Source organism: Macaca thibetana, chromosome 10 (genome assembly GCF_024542745.1).
Source record: "Macaca thibetana thibetana isolate TM-01 chromosome 10, ASM2454274v1, whole genome shotgun sequence".
Taxonomy (NCBI): Eukaryota; Metazoa; Chordata; class Mammalia; order Primates; family Cercopithecidae; genus Macaca; species Macaca thibetana.
In genome coordinates, this window is record NC_065587.1 from 21,201,220 (window position 1) to 21,224,855 (window position 23,636).

General features: G+C 50.8%; 2 protein-coding genes across 4 annotated transcripts in view; one reads left to right on the forward strand and one right to left on the reverse strand.

Annotated features, from left to right (window-relative positions):
• The window catches only part of NIPSNAP1 (nipsnap homolog 1), a 173,113-nt gene that overhangs the window by 24,442 nt on the left and 125,035 nt on the right, over positions 1 to 23,636 (forward strand). The window lies entirely within an intron of this gene.
• The window catches only part of NF2 (NF2, moesin-ezrin-radixin like (MERLIN) tumor suppressor), a 100,030-nt gene continuing 77,459 nt past the window's right edge, over positions 1,066 to 23,636 (reverse strand). Inside the window, exons 14-17 of one of the 3 annotated variants that reach the window (XM_050806811.1) lie at positions 22,219 to 22,346; positions 18,952 to 19,114; positions 17,174 to 17,218; positions 1,066 to 4,891 (exon numbers count right to left, since the gene is read on the reverse strand). In XM_050806811.1, coding sequence (XP_050662768.1) covers positions 17,183 to 17,218; positions 18,952 to 19,114; positions 22,219 to 22,346 — 327 coding nt within the window. In that variant the 3' untranslated portion in view covers positions 1,066 to 4,891; positions 17,174 to 17,182. Of the gene's footprint in view, positions 4,892 to 17,158; positions 17,219 to 18,951; positions 19,115 to 22,218; positions 22,347 to 23,636 lie in introns of all 3 variants that reach the window. The other 2 variants (XM_050806812.1, XM_050806810.1) reach the window with 2 other exon arrangements.

Sequence of the window (23,636 nt, forward strand, 5' to 3'; positions counted from 1 at the left end):
GCCAGATTGCTTGAGGTCAGGAGTTTGAGACTAGCCTGGCCAACATGGTAAAACTCCGTCTCTACTAAAAATACAAAAAAATTAGCTGGGCGTGGTGGCAGGCGCCTGTAATCTCAGCTACTTGGGAGGCTGAGGCAGAAGAATCACTTGAACTGGGGAGGCAGAGGTTGTAGTGACCTGAGATCAGGCCACTACACTCCAGCCTGGGTGACACAGTGAGACTCTGTCTCAAAAAAAAAAAACAAAGCAAACAAACAAAAAACTTTTTCATATTCTTTAGTTTATTCACTTCAAACATCCTTCTAAAAAAAACACAGTTATGCATAACTGCAACATTTTGGGAAGATCTCGTGTATTCCGATAGGCTGTTTTCCTCACTGGCTTGTGCAATGAAAACCTGAAGTATGTCCTGACAAGTGTGTCGAGTGGGTCCCTTAGAAGTCCTGGCAGCCACACTGTGCTGTCTGAATCTCCGACTGGGGCTGCAGTGCTTTGGGACAGTTATCCTATAGAAGTTTTGGTCTTAATAAAGGACTTTTGTTGCTTAAGAAAACAGAAGCAAAACCAAAACCATAAGCTCTGCAGTGGTGCTTTCCAACTTCAAGTGCAAATGTCGCATAGCCCTGACAGTAGCTGTGCCTCATTTACTCTGCAGACAGCGCAGGCTCTGCATGCACCCCCAGAGCCCGGAATGCCGAAAGCAGAAATGTCTGCAAGGATCACCCAGTCCAGCTCCCTAGTTTTCTGGTCTGAAATCACAGATGGGCAGGGACCACAGAGAGGAAATGGAGGTGCTGGGACGCCATGCAGGGCCCTTGCCGCCACCCCAAGTGCCCCCAGGAAGAGTGAGGGAGTTCTCCAGCAAAGGTGTCAATAGGGGTGTTGTGGAAGGAGGTGATTCTTTTGCCACCAAAGACAAGGGGCCAGAGGTGAAGGCCCGAGCAGTCAGGGACAGCAGCGGGCTCGTTTCTCCACAAAACCACAAGACGGCCCCACCACCCAGCCACATTCTTGACGCCTCAATGGCCTGAGCAACAGGCAAACTGAGGAAGCCCAAGGCAAGTATTTTCCAGCTTAGAATTTTTATTAAAACAATCATTTAAATTACAATAGTTCCCCAGAATAGAAAATAGCCTTCCATGGTCTGGCCCTGACAGGAGGCAGGACTCGGGCCCTACAGGAAGAAGTGACGTCTGACATCTTTGAAAATGGATGGCGCTTCCCTGAAAGCCCTGGAGGGGCTGGCTTGGGCCCAGGGTCACTGGGCCAGGCTGTCTCCCTGCCAAGGCTGCTCTCTCCAGGGGCGGCGAGGCCCCACCCTGTCAGTGAGGAACACTTAGACACTGCAGCTGGTTGTCAGTCTCTGGGCTCTTGAAAAAAAAAAGAGAGGGAAAGAGAGAAACCTGTCCCTAAAATTACAAGACACAGCCACTCATGAAGTGTTATGTAATGCCACAGGGTGCTGTCTAGCAGGGCCTGGCAGGTACATGAATAACAGGGTGGACAACACAGGTCGGGGGGACTGCTGTGGCTGAGGTGGGGCCTCGATCAGGATGAACGAAGCCGTCTGTGCCGCACAGCTGTACACGGCTACCAGCCAACAGGGCAGCTTCATGGACATCATGAGCTGGGCAGTGACCTCATGAATGATCCCGGTGCCGTGGGGCTTCTGCCTAGGCAGAAGCGCTCATAATGAAATCACCGTGGCCAGGACGCTGCTCTGTGGGCTTGAGACTTCCTTACTTGACAAGCTCCCAGGCCCTAAAACGTTTGCTTAAAAAGGACGCAGTCTGGCCGAGTGCGGTGGCTCAGGCCTGTAATCCTAGCACTTTGGGAGGCCGAGGCGGGCGGATCACCTGAGGTTGGGAGTTTGAGACCAGCCCGACCAACATGGAGAAATCCCATCTCTACGAAAAATACAAAATTAGCCAGACGTGGAGGTGCGTACCTGTAATCCCAGCTACTCGAGAGGCTGAGGCAGGAGAATCACTTGAATCTGGGAGGTGGAGGTTGTGGTGAGCTAAGATCGTGCCATTGCACTCCAGCCAGGGCAACAAGAGCAAAAACTCTGTCTCAAAAAAAAAAAAAGATGCAGTCATCCCAGCCACAGGAACCAGTCTCTGAAAAACAAGGCATCTCTTTCATTCTTTCTCCTGCTGCTGGGGCTTGGGACGCTCCTGAGGCCCATCCTCCTCTCCACCTTCTCCATCTGTGGGGAGGCACCTCGGATTCCTGCCTCAAGGAGGGGGAAGTGCTCCTGGCTGAGCAAGGTCCTACAGTCCCCAGCCTGCTCCCTGGAGCCCCAGGTGCTTCTGCCACAGCTCAAACACCAGCCAGCTCCCTTGAGGCCGCATGGCTTGGCACTTCTCAGACTTCAGAAGTACACACGGCAGTTAAAGAAGGAAACAAAGCCCAACAGTGTTTTTATAAACCACCATATGCTCCCGCCTGTAGCCATTGTTAAAGAACAAATTTACAGGTCAGGAGGAAAGTAACTCCCGGTGGAAATCCAGGGATGGGCTTGAAGACTGAGAAGAGGCCAGGCATGGTGGCTCACGCCTATAATCTCAGAACTTTGGGAAGCCGGGGCGGGCGGATCACCTGAGGTCAGGAATTCCAGACCAGTCTGGCTAACATGGCGAAACCCTGTCTCTACTAAAAATACAAAAATTAGACAGGTGTGGTGGCACACGCCTGTAATGCCAGCTACTCGTGAGGCTGAGGCAGGAGAATCTCTTGTACCTGGGAGACGGAGGTTGCAGTGAGCTGAGACTGCGCCACTGCACTCCAGCCTGGGCGACAGAGAAAGACTCCATCTCAAAAAACAAACAGAAACGGGAAAAAAAAAAAACAAAAAACTGAGGAGACAGAGCCAGACCTCACTTTACAAACGCCTGAAGCTTCTGCTCCTAGCTGGGCCAGACTAGGAGAAGCCACAGGGCCACAGCATCTACACTTGCGCTCTAGGTCTGCAGTCCCACCCTGCAGACCCTAAGTGGCTGTGCGGCACCCAGGGCTGGTTTCCTTGGGGCAAGGTGGCCCAAGCAGGTGCTGAGCAGCCCGACCCCGTTAGGTCAGCCTGATAGTGGGAAGAAGACAGGATCTCTGTGAGCCGCTCAGTTTCTCAAAACCAGACGGAATTGCCAGAGACCACCTCTGCTCTCCAAAAATCTCAAGGCCCCCATAGCCTCCAGTTACTAAGCATCTTTTATCTGATTAACACAAATCACCTGCTTTGCATAACAGCCAAACTGGAAGGATCTCAAGGGCCCTGGATGGCCACAGCAACATCAGTCATGGAGAAATGAAAGGGCAAGAAGGGGCAGGGTGTGGTGGCTCACACCTGTAAGCCCAGGTTTGAGTTTTGAGACCAGCCTAGCTAACATGGCAAAACCCCGTCTCTACTAACAATATAAAACATTAGCCAAGTGTGGTGGTGCACGCCTGTAGTCCCAGCTACTTGGGAGGCTGAGGCAGGAGAATTGCTTGAACTCAGGAGGTGGAGGTTGCAGTGAGCCGAGATTACGCCACCACACTCCAACCTGGGTGATAGAGCGAGACTCCATCTCAGAAAAAAAGAAAGAAAGAAAGGGCAAGAAGGTGGCCCCAGCCCAGGGAGTGAGCCGTGGGGTGGTTCTGTGGCCCTCTGCTGCCTGGCATGGAGGTGGGTCCTGTGACAGCCTAGGTGAGTGCCACCTGTGCATCAGGCCTGTGCTGGGAGGGGCACAAATGGCCCTTGCTGGCCCCCAGGGAATAGAAAATTCAGGGTCCGAAGAGGGACAAGGGCAACAACAAAGTGAGGCCTGGGTACAACAGTGGGTTGGGAAGTGGCCTGTGGCCACTGGCACATGGCCAGGAGGGAAGGTGAAGCAGAGGGGCCGTGCAGACTGGGCCGGTGGAGCTCGGAGTCTGGGTCAGCGAGAAGCAGCACCTGCAGAGCCACAGGGCTTATGGATCCCTGGTCATAGGCGGGTTACGAGTGCTGACTACAGTATGACCAGGGAGTGCCCCAGCCCCACACAGGCAGGGGTGTCTATGGGCTTTGGGCAATGGGGAAGACGTGAGTGGCTCCTGCCTGCCTCTCGGACCCTGGTCTAGTGCGGCCGGAGGGGGACAGAGAGTGCCCTGTACCATCAGTTCCTGCACGGCACTACCCAGCCCCTCGGCTGGCAGTCAGCCTGCATCACAGCTTCTGCCTAAAGTCTCTGCCTAGCCACAGCTGCCCTGCCTATTCCCCACCAGCTGCCAGCCAGAGCGCCGCCTTGGGGTGCCTGGCGGGGACCCAGCCCTTGCTCATCACGAGCTCTGGGCGGGCTCCCTAAAGATGAGAAGCTGGCAGGCATGCTGGGCCTGGGATCCGCTGGGCTGGGCTGCTTCGCTGCATGACAGTTCCTCACCCGTGGGGGAATGAATGTTCCGGAACCCTGGGCAGGGTGGGGATGCTGGCACTGGCCTCTCAGGGCTTCAGTATCTCACTCCCCACAATGACTTCCCAGGCTGGGCAGTGGAGGTCAGCTCTGGAGTGCAAGACACACACACACCAGGGTGCCTTGGACGAAGGGAGTCAGGAATCCCACATTAGACAAAGGAAGACAAATACTTCTTAAAACAAAGACTCAGGTCAGAGAACTAGAATCCCATGAGAGAAATCTCTACAGGGTCGTAGTTCAAGGCAATTGCACATAAGAGGGGCTGGGCTCTTCACTCAGCTGGGGAAAGTTCTGGAGCTCCCACGGAAACCCCCAGCCAGCTCCCTATGGATGGCTCTCTTGGTATCTGGTCCATCCCGCGGTCCCAGGAGCAGGAGAAGTGGCAGGTCCTGGGGTGGCTGGGTCACCTGCTAGAGCTCTTCAAAGAAGGCCACTCGAGACTTGGTGCTCTGCAAGGTGAGCTGTAAGAAAGCAGAGAAGAATTTGAGAGGGCACGAGACCTCTGCTCTGTCACACAGGGTCCTGTCCTGCCACTTGGACTCACCTCAAAGGTGGTTGGGAGCGAAAGGGAAGCCTGTTCAAATAGATGCTCAAGAAGTTGGTGGTCAGTCCCAAATAAGCGGCCAGATTTGCCCAATAATTCAAATTAGGAGGTGACAAATAAGGACGTGCAAAGGGAAGGCTGGTGGGCAGAGGCACACCATCAGGAAAAAGCCGTCAGCATTGCCTCTTGACAGAGGACCAGAGATCCCTGGCTATTTTAATAGATTCTCACATTCCCATCTACCAAGGTCCCTGAGCCACCTCTGTGGTGTGCTGTCTGCGGGGCTTGGCAGGGTGAGCATCTTAGTCCTCGTGCCCTGGCAACATGATTGCGGTAAGGTGACGTGGCCTCGGGCAAGGCAGGCCTGTGGCAGATGAGGAAGAGTTTACCCATTCTACTCCTGGTTTCCCAGGTGGTCCCGAAGCAAACTTACGCATGACCTGGCAGCTGAGAAGGGGTTTCTCTCCACGAGCTGGAGGCAATGCCTTTCTCACTGTGGCTGGTGTAGGCAGGGAGGGATGGTGCATGTGGGCGGCATTCTGCCCAGCAAATGTAAAGGACAGTCAGGGAGATGTGGAAGGGGATGGGGTGGATCAGGGACTGAGCTCTTGGCATGGTGAAGTTTGCAACCTCCTAAGCCCCTGACTCTGGGCCACTTCCCAGCATCTCCCTGGACAGAAGCATCTGGAGCCAGCACTCTCCCTATTCCCTGCTCTCTGCTGACTCCTGAAATCAATGCCTTGGATGTGACTGTGTTCCATTTCCAGCTCCGGGACTTCCCACAGGAGTGCAGGGGTGGAGGGCAGGGAGTCCGTACCATTCATCTTCATATCCCCCAAATATCTGGCTTAGTGCTGTGTGCCGATCAGGAGTTCAAACAATGTTTGTTAAGAGACCAGGACATGGGCTATGACGAAAACTAAACTGAGGTGCGCAGGAGAGGCAAGAGCTCCACACGGGGCTGAGAAGGTCTGAGAGCTCACTCTCTGCCATCACCAGCTCACTGTGGACACCCTTGACCTCTCTGAGCCTCCTTTCTCTGGAGGTTGCCATGGGGCAGGCAAGATGGTCTGGCCCATTCTCTCGACCCCTCGAGTCTGCATGTGAAGAGTCCTCAGTACTATCGGCGGCTCCATAAAGGGCAAGGGAGGGAAATTCCAAACCGACCACTTCACCATCAGAAGACAGCACTAGTGTGCTCAGAATGAGACAGCTTGAGAGCGACTCTTTAAATCCTGCCAAATCTTTTGGCCTTGAAGTTCCCGACTAACAAGCGGAATGTGGGGAGGCAGCTCAGCTGCTTTCTTCAGCGGAACCAATTTCAGAGTCCTTTGTAAAGCCTGGTTCTGATGGGAATGGAGAGCCCTTTTTTGCCTAAATGGAACTCCCTCTAGAAGGGAGCTGCGTCAGGATGGGCTTCTCCCTAAATGTAATCGGGAGGAGAAGGGCCAGGAGTTATGTGCCCTGTGATAATGGGAATCAGAATGGTCACTGGGGAAAAAAGGAGGAAGAGCTTTAGCTGCCAGATAACTACTGGGGCAAAAATGGGAGAGGGTTTAAATGAAAGCATGTGAGCCCAGTGTCTCCGCTTAGGTTTCTGAAAAGAACAGCCACTTTGAGTCAGACACAGGCACAGTCAGCCGCCTGGGCCACTGACCAGCTGTGTGGCCCTGGGCAGGTCATTTGCTCCCCTCTGGCCTCAGTTCCTCACTGTGAATCGGGCGTGATGGCAGCCCCTTCCTCATGGGGTGACAGGCAGAGGAATTGGGAACCGTGTGTGATGTGCTCAGCACTGCGCCTGGCGCATGGTGGGAATTCGACAGCTGTTATTGCTAATAGCAGCATCACGCTTCTCCCCTCCCCAGCCCTGGCTCCTCTCCTTCCAGCGGGGAGCAGGATGCTCGTTAAGAAGGGGTGCAGGCAACAGCAAGGTCATGTATGGCACTGGCCTCCACACCTACCAGGCGGGCCAAGTGATGCCGCATGAAGCCTGGCCACTTCCCCAGGCAGGGAGCCCAGGTTGTGGGGGACTTGAGAGGCTCCTGCCCATTTGTGCAATGTTGGCTCCAAGAATTCCTGGATCCTCCACCAGAGGAGCATGCTGGCTGTCCCCTCGAGGTGCCAAGGGAGGGTTCTGGCAGTGCCAGCAGCACCAGATTCCAGTGACTCAAGCATGTGCTTATTAGGATGCAGCGTGCTCTCCGGTGGGTGGGCTGCTTCCTGAGCCCCACCCCAGCTGCACTGCAGCACCTCAGCCCCACCTCTTATTTTGCAAGAGCAGGAGCCTCGCCTCAGCCACAAGTAAAGGTAGAAAGGGACATCAGTCTGCGCACACAGAAGTAGGAAGGCACCACAGCCACTGGGCAGGACAGAGAGCCGCAGTCTTCCAGAAGGCACTGAGGTGGTCAGAGGGAAAGGCAGACCCACCAGCTGGAGGCAGCCATGACCTGGCTGCACTGGTCAGCAAGGGCTGCTGCCCGAGGGCCCTGGGAGCCTTTGGCCACTGCTGCTTGCTCCTCAGACAGACCTGGCTGCTGCCACCCCACCCTTTACCCTCACTGTGCAGTTACTATGGGTTTCAGTCCCCACAGGAACCCCGGAGTCAGAATTTACTGCACAGTGCTCCTCCCTCCTGCTGGAGTGGCCCTCCCAGCCACCCCCATGGCTCTGCTTCCACCTCGGCAGTATCCTTTATCTCAGACACCAGGATGCCCTCCTCCAAGCAGGTAAGGAAGGCAGGCAGTGAGACGAGGAGAGCCCTTGGCTTTCTTTCCTGCAGGTAGAGGCTCAGGGGAGCCATTTGCCCTCAGGCAGGAGCTTTTCTACAGAGAGCTTGGGAAGCCTCCCTGCCGGGCACACAAACAGCTCTGCCACCTGCACGCCCTGCCTGGGCACTGTCTCGCCCCTCCAGTGGGCAGGCTCTTCACCTGTGGATCTTTCACCATATGCTGCTTCTAGAAAGCTCACTGGCTGTCACATTTACAGTACACCCACAGGCAGGAAGTATTCATAAAGGAAAAGGCAAAAGCTCAGAAGAAATGGCAAAAAGCTAGCCCTTCGTAAAATAAACTCTGCCTCCGAGTCTTCTTTTTAAACACATGAAAACCAGCGAACAAGTTTCCTGGTTCCCCTGCGATGCTCTCATACCCTAAGGTGTGCGGGCCCACCAGTGTTAGGTACATCTTCCTGCTCAGCAACCGGCCTGGGTCCCTCTACACTGCCCAGCAACACCTGCTTGCTAGAGCCAGAAGAGGCCTCCCACGAAGGCCTTCACCTTGCCCTATGTTGCACTGTGAGTTGAGCACTGAAGCCACTCTGATGAGTCCCATCCCCACCCTGAATTCCAAACAAAAATGCCCATGCTCCCTTTGGCAGTCCAGCAACAGCCCACCCCTCGCCCATCCTTGCCTGCCTGGAGAGTGGAGTCCCCCACGAGGGCGGGGAATTCCTCGCATGCACAATGAGTATCTTGAAGGTTATCCAGAGAGAAGAGGTCTCCAAATTTCAGCAAGTAACAAAGCAGAAGCACCTCAGGGTGTACAACCAGGGTCTCCAAGACAGTGGCTGCATCAGTCTGGGACCTGCCAAGTCTGGTCAACTGCCTTTGAATCCTTCTGAAGACAAGTGGGCCAAGCTCTGGTGAATGTGACCAGTGACATCTGCCATGCACTGTCCTTCAGAACTCTCACTGAATCTAGACGAGGTCCAACCATGGGAGTCCCGCAGCAGGGCCCTGCTCCCTGGGCAGGCTATAAACCCAAGGGCCCTGCTCAGAATCTCCAACCCAAAGCACTCCTGCCAGTTCCCTGAAGATGCCTACAAGAACATGAAGCCTCCGCACCAGGCATGGGCTGACCCGCTGCTCTCCTCCAGCTGTCTCTTCACATCTGATTAGAATTAGCTGTGTGAATAACACAGGAGGAATTAAGTTCTCTCTAGACTGAACCGGCTGCTCAAGTCTGTCACTAATCCAATTCCATTCTGAGGAGACGAACTTCCTTTTCTTTCTCTGGGGCGGATCTCTGAGGCTTTATTGCTATCTGACTGTTCATCTTCACATCCCCACTCTGATCCACTTGTTGGCGCCTGGTTTTTCCTTCCTGCCCAACATCGAGACTCAGCCCCTCAGCCCCGGCAGAGTCCCTTTCCCCCTGCCCACTTGTCCATAAAACTGCCAGCTGTTTGTGACAGCCAGCAGGCTGTGAGAGGGCAGGGGAGAACTTAGGAGAGTTCCACTCTGGCAGAGCTGGGCCTCCTTACACTCCCCAAATTGTGTGTGGTGTGACAAAAACAGGCACATTCACCCGCTCTAAACAAGTTCAGATTCAGGAGACACATCTGTCTACTTAAAACGACAGAGGAGGCTGGCTAAAAGAACCTGGTACCCGGCTGGCACTCTCTAACCCAGGCATGCAATCTGCATCTTCAACTGTTCCTCCTCACTGCTACCTGAGGATTTTGGGTGGCCCATTAAGGTACTCCTGTGAAATGGCCCCAGGGTCTGGAGAAAGCAAGCCTGGAAGGCACCTGGGACAAACATTCCCCTGCTGCCCTGCCAGCAGCGGAAGGCTTCCAGCTACAAAGCCTCCGCCAGCATCGTTCCTGAGAGTGCCCCCTGCTGGAAAACCACAGTACGAGGCGCACAGCCAACTCTCCTTCCAGCTCTCCTCTAAAAGTCCTTTTGGGGGATCGTTTCCCAAAGTGATGGGAGGGTAACTAAATGTATTCCGGCACGGAGCCTGCAGCAGCAAGCCTGCTTGATTAAGAATGAATTACACTTTCATCAGCACAGAGAGAAAATTGATTCACAAGGCTGCATTGTGATCATCTTGTTCCTAAAGCAAGGGAAGGTGGGGGGAGACACAGAGCCACTTCGGCTATCAGTGGTGAGAGAAAGGAAGCTGTACAATTAAGCTGGGGAACAAAACTAATCAGAGCACCAGGATTCCTTCAGCTCGTCTCTGGGGGCCTTGCCTCAATCCACTCATCCCAAGGGAGGAGAAAAGAAGGCAGGAGGGGACCATCTCATTCATTTTAAACAATAAGACTCACAGCGCTGAACCCATTTTAGATACTAACCTAATAACTCCAGGTGCTGGGTCTCTGCTTGTCCCATAAAAATGCAGTGCAATTGAAATGTGAGCCCTAAAATCATGTTATACTTCCTCTCCACTACTACATATTGAAAACGAAGGAGCGGGGGAGGGTGTAGACACAAAAGGACGTGCAGATCCTCTGGCACGCGGATCCATGGGGAGAAAGCAGAGTCAGAGCAGAAAGGTGACAGCTGAATCCAGTAGCAGCAAATTCCAAAAGAATCTTTGGTTTGGGGTGTGGGAAACCTTCCCCCTTCCAAATGAGCCAAGAGGAAGGGCCAGTGAAGGGGGATGGCTGTACTAAGTGGTCAGATCAAGATTTTCTTTTTCTTTTTCTTTTTTTTGAGACGGAGTCTCACTCTGTTGCCAGGCTGGACTGCAGTGGTGCGATCTCGGCTCACTGCAACCTCTGCCTCCCAGGTTCAAGCAATTCTCCTGTCTCAGCCTCCTGAGTAGCTGGGACTACAGGCGCGTGCCACCACGCCCAGCTAATTTTTGTATTTTTAGTAGAAACGGGGTTTCACCATGTTGGCCAGGATGGTCTTGATCTCTTGACCTCGTGATCCGCCCGCCTCGGCCTCCCAAAGTGCTGGGATTACAGGCATGAGCCACCACATCCCAGATCAAGCCTTTCTGCAGTCTTGCTAGGGACAGTTTGCACCCAAATGCCATCTAGTGATGTGCACAGTGGGAGCACTATCCATACACTTATCCTACACAGAGCTGGAATGAAAGGCCAAGTCCACCCCAATGAACAAATCCAATGTGGTATTAGCGACTTTATCTGCTCTCAGGAGAAATCTGCCACTGAATACCCAAGGGGCCTTTTTTGTGTATTAATCCCTGAGGGACCCAAAGCAGCAGAAGCTGCCTGAAAACCTGTCTGCCTGCTTTGCAGGCTGCCCTGTGGCGCCGGGGGGGGGGGGGGGGGGGGGGGGGGGCCTCCGCTGCTCCTCCGTTCCTTCCCCTGACAAATGGCCTAATGGGCCTGATTCACCTTACTGGGCAGGTGGCGGCTATCTACTGAGTGATCTGAGCAAGAGCCTTAGGAAAAAGGTCCAGATAGACTGATGTCATTTTTAAATTGCCAACATCAAAAGAGAAATCACGGCAAGGATCATGAGAACAGAACCTCGGGCTCGAAGAATGAGTTTGCATCCAGCTCTTCCCTCCCACTGTTGCAGCAACAAATCCGGTGCGGAGGAGAGCTGCACTGAAACATATCTTCAGTGCCCAGGGGCCAAACGGGATGTTTTACTGCATCAAATAAGGCCTGGTAATATCCTCAGGCACTTCCAAATGGTCGTAAAATACCTAGGCAGGCAAAGCAGGTTTGTAGGCTCTTCAACACCTCCCAAAGAATAACTGCTTGACCAGGTAAAGTCTCTTAACCAAAAAGAGGATTGGCTTGTAGACTTTTGGAAAAGAGGCTGATAGTTCTTCTATCTAGAGCTACCAGAAACAAGCAAGAAAACTAAGCTCTCAACAGTTACGAGAAACCAGGAACTCAGTGTGTGAGAGTGGTAGGATTGGCCGGGCGCGGTGGCTCAAGCCTGTAATCCCAGCACTTTGGGAGGCCGAGACGGGCGGATCACGAGGTCAGGAGATCGAGACCATCCTGGCTAACACGGTGAAACCCTGTCTCTACTAAAAAATACAAAAAACTAGCCGGGCGAGGTGGCGGGCGCCTGTAGTCCCAGCTACTCAGGAGGCTGAGGCAGGAGAATGGCGTGAACCCGGGAGGCAGAGCTTGCAGTGAACTGAGATCCGGCCACTGCACTCCAGCCCGGGCGACAGAGCGAGACTCCGTCTCAAAAAAAAAAAAAAAAAAAAAAAAAAAAAAAAAAGAGAGTGGTAGGAGTGGCCTTCAGGGATGAGCTCAAGGTGTCCCAGCCGGGAGGAGCACTAAGAACAGCCCACAGCTCCTAAAGCCTTCCCTGGGCTTCCACAGAGCCAGGAAGTGGAGAGGAAGAATTCGGATGGCCTCTGCAATTTCTTCGCAGTGTGCTACGCCCACATCTGGTGCTGCTACTGCTCCCTGTTAATGCTTGCTACCCACCCCACTCCCCACTCCTTTTTCTTTCCTTCCCCCTCTCACCCCTGCCTTGCTCCAGCAACAAGAAAGGAAAGGTTCGGGGCTGGCGAGCCAGTATGCTACCTTTTATGTCAAGGCCAAGGATGCTCTACCCATACAACACCCAGTTCCTAGAGCAAGCAGAGCCATTCGGCCCAATGGGGTCATAAGGAGGGTTGGCTATATTAACTACCTATTAAACTTAAGTAATTTAGCAGCCATCTTCAGGGCTGGCAGTGCAGACCAGAGGTCGCCAGGGAGGCTCTAGCCACTTGTTTTAATTGTGGGAGACGCCTTTCCCGCATATACAATCTCTCTCTGTGATTTATCACTTCCCCGGGTGTTTTTTTAACTGTTCTACTTCACTTCACCGGCTCTGCAACTCCAAGGGGAGCCCGCACAAATTGAAGATGACATTGGACTTTTATGTCTTCCTGATCCAAGAGAAGCTGCTGGCGCTTGAGATAAATGTCAAGGCTCCTCTTCTTCCTGTTCCTCCATCAGTGGAAACCACGGCTGGACCTTGACGGTTCAAACCATTTACTAATGAAATAAGCTTTCTAAGCTCCACCACCCCCATGATTTCTCATCCATCAATTTCCTTGGAAATCCTGTGCTCCCTGGGAGACCACAGGCACAAAAGTGATGACTTTGTTTGCCGGCACTCAGACCAGCTCAGGATCGGGAGACTGAAACCCCTCTTTTGAGAAAGGATGAAAGAAAGACCCTGAATGTATATATTCCAAGACTGCATTTTACCTTCAAGGTGTGGTGGTACAGTTATGCCACACCAAGCCACCACTCCCATCATCAGCACTGTGGCTCTGAAGGCACAAAAGTCAGGCTCAAGGCACCCTGTGTCCCCCAACCCCAGCCTGACTGCCAGACTCATTCTCCTCACTTGGAAGGCTCAGATGCCAGGACACATGTCGCTCCCACTGAGAATGAAACAACTCCAGGTTCCCTAGGGTGGCTTCTGATCGCTAGCACTGCTCTGACTCAGATGCAAATGCCAAACTAGTTGTACTGATCATCAATTGGGAAAAATGGAAATATAGGAAGTTAAGATTAGCAAGAGGAGAAAAATATATCCTTGCAAACCCAAGTCAAATATTACAAGGAACCAGTGAAGTTAATTATGGCTATTTATCTATTTATTTATTTTTGAGACAGAGTCTTGCTCTTGTTGCCCAGGCTGGAGTGCAATGGCATGATCTTGGCTCACCGCAACCTCCACCTCCCAGGTTCAAGCGATTCTCCTGCCTCCGCCTCCCAAGTAGCTGGGTTTACAGGCATGCGCCACCACACCCGGCAAATTTTGTATTTTGGGTAGAGATGGGGTTTCTCCATGTTGGTCAGGATGGTCTCGAACTCCCAACCTCAGGTGATTCACCTGCCTCGGCCTCCCAAAGTGCTGGGATTATAGGTGTGAGCCACTGTGCCTGGCCAATTATGGCTTTTTAAAAGTTTTTACTTCCAGCCACGTAGCAATTAATACAATGAATGAAGATGCCCAGCACAAGCTGTGTACCTAGATTTGGCGGTGTGGCCCACATGCTGTCCTTCGCCCTTTGCTGCAGGATCACAAGCAGATTTTCCCTTTTCAGAGTTTTAACCCCTTACTGAGCTCTGACCGTGCACTGAGTGTTTCATGCACATTCTCTCATTTATCCTTCACAACAGTCCTGGGGGCAAAGACTATTTTTATTCACCTTTTGAAGGTGAGGACACTGTGCCTTGAGAGAGTAAGAATTCATCCTTTTTTATGGCTGCATGTATACATATGTAACAAGCCTGCACATTGTGCACATGTACCCTAGAACTTAAAGTATAATTAAAAAAAAAGAGAGAGAGCGCGCGAGCGAGCATAAGAATTATAGAAGGCCGGGCGCGGTGGCTCACACCTGTAATCCCAGCACTTTGGGAGGCCGAGGCAGGCAGATCACAAGGTCAGGAGATCGAGACCATGGTGAAACTCCGTCTCTACTAAAAATAGAAAAAATTAGCCGGGCGCAGGGGCGGGCGCCTGTAGTCCCAGCTACTCGGGAGGCTGAGGCAGGAGAATGGCATGAACCCGGGAGGCGGAGCTTGCAGTGAGCCGAGATTGTGCCACTGCACTCCAGCCTAGGCGACAGAGCGAGACTCCGTCTCAAAAAAAAAAAAAAAAAAAAAAAAAGAATTATAGAAAAAGGAAGTGGCAGAGAAGTAGGAACCTCGGTTAATCCGACTGGATAGCCGCTCAGCATTCCTGAGGAAATGTGGTAACCCTTCATAACCTAAGGGCAAACTCCTTGAATTAGCTTCAATGTTACACAGCCCCCATGGGTACTGCTGAAATCACATAGCAGACTCTGAGACCTCTCAGTGAGGCAGCAGAGTACTGAAAGCGAGGACAAATACAATGGCCAGGCGAGATGGCTCATGTGTGTAATCCCAGCATTTTGGGAGGCTGTGGCGGGAAGATCCACTTGAGCTTAGGAGTTCGAGACCAGCCTGGACAACATGGCGAAACCCATCTTTACAAAAATAAAAATTAAAAAATCAGTCAAGCGTAGTGGCAAATGCCTGTAGTCCCAGCTACTTGGGAGGCTGAGGGTGAGAGGATCGCTTGAGCCCAGGAGGTTGAGGCTGTCACCAATGTGGGTGACAGAGTGAGATCCTGTCTCAACAAAACAAAACAAACAAAAAACCTCATTAAAAACAAAAGAGGCCAGGCACGGTGGCTCACTTTTATAATCCCAGCACTCTGGGAGGCAGAGTTGGGCAGATCGGTTGAGCTCAGGAGTTCAAGACCGGCCTGGGCAACATGGTGAAACCCCATCTCTACAAAAAATACAAAAATTAGTAGTCTCAGCTACTTAGGAGGCTGAGGCAGGAGGATCACTTGAGCCTGGGAGGTGGAGGTTGCAGTGAGCCAAGAACGTACCAGCCTGGGTGACAGAGGGAGATCGTGTCTCAAAACAAAATAAAACTAACATCAATGCAGGCTGGTTTGATCCCAGATTAGTGAGCTTTTGGACACTGGAAACTGTTCCATTCACTACCAGCTTTTGCATCTCATCCCCAGGCATTCTAGATGGAGTTCTGCCCTTGACATCTAGGTATTCCCACATCCAAGCCTAAAGCAGCACTTCTCTTCAGCTAGGCTTGTGCCAGCCAGACTGCAGCATGCACCACCCCAGAGCCACCCTAGTGCAGGCATGTGGCTGCTCATCAGTCCCGGTCACTGACCACAGGGACTGCCAAAGTCTAGAAAATGGAACGTGCACTGAACTTCATGTGCAGCAAAATTTAGTAGTGCAGCACTATTTAATCTAGTGATGCTGAGAGAACGCTTGTCATATTAAACATCAAGTCCATGCTTTTATTAACCCTTGATTAACCCGAGTGTTTGATTAACTGCCTGGCAGCCTGCTTTAAAAACAAGTTCACATCAAGACATTAAAATGAATGAATAAATAAATGCATCCATGTATGTCCTAGGAGCAGTGCAAATTTAACTAAAAATGAAACTTCTTTTGTCTGCAGTAAAAGCTCAGTGTGAAATGACAGTCAGAATCAGGACCCTGAAGAATTTCAGCACTCTGCATCATTATAGAAGGAAGAAAGAAGAAATCACATTCGGGCTGAGCAGCACCTTCCCATGGAGGGAACACCTGGCAGCACTGGGTGAAATGCAGCGGGGTTTTCTGCTTGTCCTCGTGGTTACAAAAAGTTCAGTAAACCAAGGTGGGTCCACCTGGCTGCTCTGGGTGCTGTGAGCTGGCCTGCCCATGACAACGCTGGCCATAACTGCCCTGCTCAGAGGACGGACTGTTCTGTATCAGGGTATCAATGCCAACATGGGTATGAAAGCTGAAGAAACAGGAGCCCGCTAAATGAAAGTGTCACATACAAAACAGGGTTCATGTCATGGATTCTTGGAACCACTGATGGCTCAAGTGTACCTTTTAATAAGATCTATCAGGGACTTTAACAGCTGACCTCTCTTGATGGGATAACGACCACAAGTAGGATCTATCTTATGCCAGACCTCTTTTTGGTAGGAAGGTTCCAATTAGCTTATTCTACTCTATGAGCAGAAACTGCGGGGAAGACTCCAATGGACACATCCTACGCTGCTGTCGGGTGGTGTGGAGCTTGTTGGCATGGGTACTACTGGGGATCAGGTGAGAAGTAGAGGCAGGATGTCATTTTATTATTGGGCAAAATACATTCTCTCTACTGCCTAGGCATGCTGGAATAATAACGAACTGTTGCAGGAGAAAAGCAGCAAACATTCAGTTAATTCATTCAGCAACCAGTGACCGCTCCTCTCCGGGGTGCCATGACTGTACTGTTCCAATGTGAGTTCACTCTGACCACATCTCTGCTCAGCCTGTGGAGTGGAAGCTGAAGCAGAGGCGGCTGAGCACGGACGAACAGACAGTCCACTCCCCGTGGACTCACAAATCAGACCCCTGTGCTCTGGGTTTGCTTTCTTTGAAAGGAAAAGGGCTGTGTACAGAAAGGGAAAGCTCTAAAGGAAAATGAGCCAGCACAGGCAACCCCTTCGCCCCACGACCAGAAGCTGCCAGGAGTGACCACGGGTCTTGAGAGGCTGTCACCGCGTAAAAGGTCTTGATCTCGAGTTACAGACATCAGTCTCAAAAGTGCCCAGATTGACCCCATTTCCATGCTAGGAGTATGCCACCAAGACAAAGGACTTATAGACACACCTGACTGGACAAGAAGCCATAACCTTCCCCAGCCCAACAATGACACGAGATGGGAAGAACGGCCGGTCCTACAGCCCCATGACATGCTCTTCGGAACGAGGCAGTCTTCTGGGGCCCTGGAGGCTGGTCTGGCTCCACAGGGCAGGTGCCTGCTTTTAGACTCAAAGCATGCTGCGGCCAGTACCCAGGCACCACCTGCCCTCGTAAGGGCTCAGTGTGGCCTGAGGACAGAGACAGGCAAGCTCATGCACGGGTTAGTATCACAGAGGGCAGTGCCATCACCACAGAGAGAATACCTGGGAACAACCTACTTTGAGGGCTCAAATGCAGATAGGTCTTCTGCCTTGGGCTTGAGGCTAAACCAGCAAAATAAAATGAAGAAAAACAAAAACATACCCTGTGATATCAACAATGCCATAAGTGCTATCTGCAAAATGCTTGGATAGGCCTGAAATCGTGACGAGTGATCTTGTTTGTTTTAATGGCTTGGAACGGGGTCTCTCCAGCTTTCACACTGCAGGTTTCTGTGGCTGAAGGTCCCCCTGCTCATTGCAGCCGCAGTGGAAATGGTGAGACTGTTCCGGGGACCCAGATGACAAGGCTGGGGGTAAGGGGTGAGATGGGGTGTCTAAGGCAGTTCATTTAAGGGCTGACTGGCTCACTGGCTCAGTCATTGTTTTACCTCTTTCCTTAATGGCTGAGGCCTCCCTTGAACTTCTCTTTACTATTTAATAGTTTTGTTTTGGAAGGGAAGCCTGGTAAATTACAGAAGCCAGAGAAAAGAAGAATGTGGAATGTGGAAATGCCTTTCCTTCTAGGTTGCACTATTAAAAGGAATTCTCTACCCAGTGCCAGTTCTGACTGGAGTCGAGAGGTAAAAGTCAGGGCTGCCTGCTGTATCCAGTAACGATGGCAGGTAGAAACAGATCCCCTGGAGTTTTCAGATACAGCTTAACCACTAAAAACAGAGACAGTCCGTAAAACTGGAAGCCCATTTTAAAGACTGAGGTAAAGAGTAAAAAATTAACTGCATCAGTATCACCTAAAGTCAATGGACAGTTTAATCTTTTTGTTTGTTTGTTTGTTTTTGAGACAGTCTCGCTGTGTCTCCCAGACTGGAGTGCAGTCACACAATCTCGGCTCACTGCCAGCTCCACCTCCCAGGTTCACGCCATTCTCCTGCCTCAGCCTCCCGAGTAGCTGGGACTACAGGCACCCGCCACCAAGCCTGGCTAATTTTTTTGTATTTTTAGTAGAAGCGGAGTTCCACTGTGTTAGCCAGGATGGTCTCGATCTCCTGACCTCGTGATCCACCCGCCTCGGCCTCCCAAAGTGCTGGGATTACAGGCGTGAGCCACCACGCCCAGCCCAGTTTTATCTTAATAACACCTATTTTATAGGTGTTAACCTGATCCTGGGCTATCAGTTAAGAGCAGAGCATTATTTGGCAAGAGAGGACCCTTCTGCTTGGCCCAAATGAAAAAGGTATACTCTTGGGCTGATAATTACTATGAAATTTAGCTTCTGAAACTCAACAATGCTGAAAGCTCAAAATACCAATAGAGAAAGATATGAAACCATTTGCAACATAATAAAGTCTTCTCTTTCAAAACAAAGAGGTTCTCTCCTAGACACTTCCTTTTAAGTATGAAAAAAGTTAAAAATTCAGTTTGGTTTTATAGTCCTTGCCACTTAAAGACACAACAAGACTAGAGGGAAAGTGCATTCTCAATAGCCTCCATTTCATTCTGCTTTCTCATAAAGTAAGGCAGCTCCCTGGGCATAACACCCCTTGGCTTAAAAGGGCTTTATGCTTTACTGCTAAATGATGAATCAAAACCCCTGTGTAACAGGGGTTCATTATGTCAGAGCTTTTAACACAAGCTCAACTGCCATCCAGCCAATGGGTTCCTAGTCACTGGCAGATTACATTCCCTTTCTGGCATAAGTTTAAAAATTTCCTCAACTAAGTACATACAAAAGATGCTAACAGTCTAGTGACTTGGCTACTGAGAAAACCAGATGCCAACCTCATATTTCATTAATGATGGTCCTGATCAGCAAAATACAAGAAAGAGACCCTGGGTACCTTTTTAATGGTATTGTGCTTGCTGCTGCCACCCCTGTCGGAGTTCTCATTGTGCAGAATATCCAGAGCCGTCTCCCTCTCTTTCAGTTTCAAGGCCTCGATTTCTGTCTTGAGTTCATTGAGCTGCTCCTGCAGATGCTTGCTCTTTTCCATGTATTCCACTCTGCCGGCAAGAGGGTATCATGCATCAGGGCTTGGGCGACAGTGAGATACGGCTCAGGTGCTCTGTGGCCCAAAAGCTGCTTGGTGCAGGATCTAGGGTTTGAGGCCTGAGGTTCACATCTTTACTTGGCCACTCACAGGCCGTGGAGCTTAGGCTGGTCACTTAAGTGATATGAATGTTTCCTCATCATTAAAATTGGGATAATGATCACAGGGCCGTGGTCAGGATTAAATTTTTAAAAAGTGGAGGCTAGGCATGGTGGCTCCACCTGTAATCCCAGTACTTTGGGTGGCTGAGGCAGGAGGATTGCTTGAGCCCAGGAGTTGGAGACCAGCTTGGGAAACATAGCGAGATCCTGCCTCTATTAAAAAAAAAGAAGAAGAAGAAGAAGAAAAAGAAAAAGAAAGAGTAGAAAAGTCCTTGGTAAATTCTCATAGGGGGCTCTACAAATACTAGCTGTCACAGACAGCTTTTCGTTCTGCACCAAAAAAAAAAAAAATACATGAAACAAGCTTCCTGGGAACCCAGAACAATCTCCTTGTCTCAACCCTTCTTGGAGCAGTAATTCAAGTAAACTCATTTTTTTTGATAGGATCTTGCTATGCTCCCCAGGCTGGCTTTGAACCCCTGGCCTCAAAGTGCTGGGATTACAGGCACAAGCCACAGCGCCCAGCTTCACGTGATCTCTTTTGATAGGCCACATCCACAGTCCCATTTGTTCTGAGACTTCATCTAAAGATGACAGAAGCTCACTCAGAAGCTCACCCAACGCAAGGAAGAAAAGATCCCTACCCTCACCTGAGAACAGACACACTGAGTGACAGCATCTATGATGGTGAAAGTCTGGAAACCACCCACAAAGCGTCCAACTACAAGGCATGGCCAGAAAAACCGTGCAATACAAATACCAAAAACATTCCATAGGGATTGCCATGGTTAGTATAGAGACTGCCAATATGTGCAAGGGTAAGAAGTGCTATGGTCTGAATGTTCGTGTCTTCAAAATTCATATGTGGAAACCTAATTGCCAGCTGGGCGTGGTGGCTCATGCCTGTAATCCCAGCACTTTGGGAGGCCAAGGTGGGCGGACCATGAGGTCAGAAGTTTGAGACCAGCCTGACCAATATGGTGAAACCCTGTCTCTACTAAAAATACAAAAGTTAGCTAGGCATGGTAGCATGGGCCGGTAATCCCAGCTACTCAGGAGGCTAAGGCAGGAGAATTGCTTGAACCCAGGAGGCAGAGGTTACAGTGTGCTGAGATCGCACCACTGCACTCCAGCTTGGGCAACAGAGCGAGACTCCGTCTCAAAAAAAAAAAAAAAACCACAGGCGTCAGGAGATGGGGCCTTTGGGAAGTCATGAGGGTAGAGCCTCATGAATGGGATTAGTGCCCTTATAAAAGAGACTCCAGAAAGACCCTTCATCCCTTCCACTGGGTGGGCACACAGCGACAAGGGCTGACTATGAACCAGGAAGAATGCCCTCACCAGACTCCACCTCTGCCCGTGCCTTGATCTTGGCCTTTCCAGCCTCCCAAACTGTGAGAAATCAATTTCTTTCTTTCCTTTTCTTTTTTTTTTTTGAGACAGGGTGTCTCTCTGTTGCCTGGGCTGGAGTGCAGTGGTATGATCTGGGCTCACTGCAACCTCTGCCTTCCAGGCTCAAGCAATCCTCCTGCCTCAGCCTCCCGAGTAGCTGGGACCACAGGCATGCGCCACCACACCCAGCTAATTTTTGTATTTTTAGTAGAAATGGGGCTTCCCCATGTTGCCCAGGCTGGTGTGAACTCCTGGCTCAAGCGATCTGCCTGCCTTGGACTCCCAAAGTGCTGGAATTATAGGCATGAGCCACTGTGCCTGGCCAAGAAATAAATTTCTGTTGTTTATAAGCTACCTAGCCACTGGTATTTTGTTACAGTAGCCAAAACAAACTAAGATAGTAACAAAATACAAACTATAAAATAGCAGAATAGCTTCACCCTGATCCCCGATCCCAACCACATAAATATATATGTCTGGATAATGGTGAAAGGAACATGGACAGCAGATATGACAGCTAGAGGCTCTGGTTCATTGGCTACTTAGCTATACCCTCAATGTGAAAGCCCAAAGAAAAACAGCCTGGATTGTGGTTGCCCATACAGGACTCCATGGAGACACTTTCCCCAAAGGTTTTTCCTGAGGATACTACCCTTGGTAAAACCACATGGGCTGCAGAGTCAGATGGGTGAGGGGTTTCAACCCAGGGGCTCCTCTGCATCAGCTGTGTGATGCTGGGGGAGTTCACTAAACTCTCTAAATCTGAATTCTCCCTTATAAAATGGGAACATGAAAACCTACCTTTGATGTCAGTTTGATGTTTGTCAGTTAGTAGGAATTAAATGAGACAAAAGCCAAAAACCCTGACACACAGGCACTCAATGCATGGTAGCTGCTGTGGTTGTCCTCCGGCAAGCAGTGGCAGTTAACCAACTTACCACTAGCTCTGGGAACTAGGGGCCCTTGCTTAGACTTCCTCTGCAGTGGGGATCCTTTCCTTTCCATCTCTGATCCACTTCTACCCACCATAAAGGGAAGATGGAGGGCAGTTCAGCAAAAGCTGCCATGATCAGGCCATGCTGGGGCCCTGCCCAGTGCCATCCACTGCAGCAAAGTGGCCCCACCAGCTGTCAGCTTTCCTTAGCCTTGAGCCTGAGTCTCTTCTCTAATCTTTCTTTGTTCTAGACAAGGGAACCACCGTAGATCCCAGTCACTGGAAAACTCAACTAGGAGGCGACTACAGTCCAGTAGTATAACAACAGTTGAACTGACTCAGAGATGCTAACAACCCAGTCCTACACTTTAAGTGAGGTTTAGAGCCATCATAAACTCCAGGTCACTAGTCAAGTGTTATTTTTATTCATTCAGAATGAATGCTGATCTGTTGTCCCTTAATTTCCAATTAAGGAAATTCTTCCTCCAGCAGGTAAGAGCAGAGCAAACCTTTGTAGGAGCTAATGACAGGCTGTTTCAGCAACCCCTCACCTCTGCCCCAGCTTCCCAAGGCCCCAATCACTCACTCTGGTTCATGGCTGCCCACAGCAGGGCACAGGGGGCTACATACTTTTCTTTCTCTATCTCCATGGAAAGTCGCTTCATGTCAGTATCCTTGAAGTCGAAAGACAGGCTGTCACCAATGAGGTTGAAGCTTGGTATGTCAGGAGGCAACGGTGCTGGAATTGGGTTCATGGGCTATTAATGAGAAATTTCGGATTAGGAGCTTGGGTCATACAAGAACAGAGGGGCACTACTGTGTTGACAACTGATCCTCCAGCAGCCACAGCGGCGATAGGCACAACTCAGGTCCTACCTCCCAATGCCACTATGAGCCCCTCCACTTCAGTCCCTCCACATTTGCCACTGCCAGGTGAACAATACCAAAGACTACAAATCCAGGAAAGTCATCCCTCACCCCTCAAATCTCTAACCGTTCTTCACGCTCAGCTGAATCAAACACAAACTCCCACTCGCTTTTTCATTTAGGAAACTCCCGGGCCCTGTGAGAGGGGCTGGAGATGCAGAAAACAAGACAGCATCCTTGGCTTTGAGCAGCTGAAAGTTGTGTTCAGGAAACAGATGTGTTCACAGATCATCACTGTTAAAAAAGGTAAACACTGTAGCCAGGGAGCGAACAGAGGCTAGAAGAGATGCTGCTTTTGCTGGGATCCAAGACAGTGCCACGAGAAGGTTTGCCAGGTGGGAGGTATGGCAATGGGTGGGGCACTGCCCAGCGAGGGTGCCAGGAGTCTGCCATACAGTGTGGAGAGGTGGGGTGGGAGATGGGCACCACCACAAAGGGCTCCACCTGCCCACCAAGGGGCTTGGGATTGGACAATGGAACCGGAGTAGGTCTTGAAGCAGGGGTGGTGTAGTTTTTTTTGGTTTTTGTTTCTGACTTTCATCCCAGAACAAAGGGTCATCTAAAGAGGGCCCCAATCTAGCTCCCTGGCTTCTCCTACTATTTGCCCTACTAAGTCACAGTCAGTATTGTTTATTATCCCCTGGACTACTGCCTTCCGATCTCTGTACCCCTGCCTATCCCATTTCTCCTCCCTATGCTCCATCGCTCTTTCAAGGCCCTTCTCAAACACCATGATCTCTCACCAAAGCCTTTCTAGCCCCTCCCAGCCAGCCAGCAACCCTTTTCTTTACTGTCCCTTAATGCTGTGTTTACAGTTCTCTAATGGTTCTTCTGCAATTCCACCCTGTAAAAGATTTCTTTTTGGCTGTATCTTCTTTCTACTATTTGCAAGTTTCCTGCAAACAATCTGCCTCTTTTTCATCCTTGGATCCCGTACTGAGTCTAGGACACTGTCTGGGAAAGAGCAGAGGCTTGGAACATTCATTTGAGACATTCTCAAGGCCTGAGGCAGACTGTCTGCAGGGGTGCTGAGAGACAGCTCCTGGGGTGCCAGGGATGTCCTGTTTTCTGATCTGGGTGCTGGGTACATAGGTATGTTCAGTTTGTGAAAATTCTTCAAG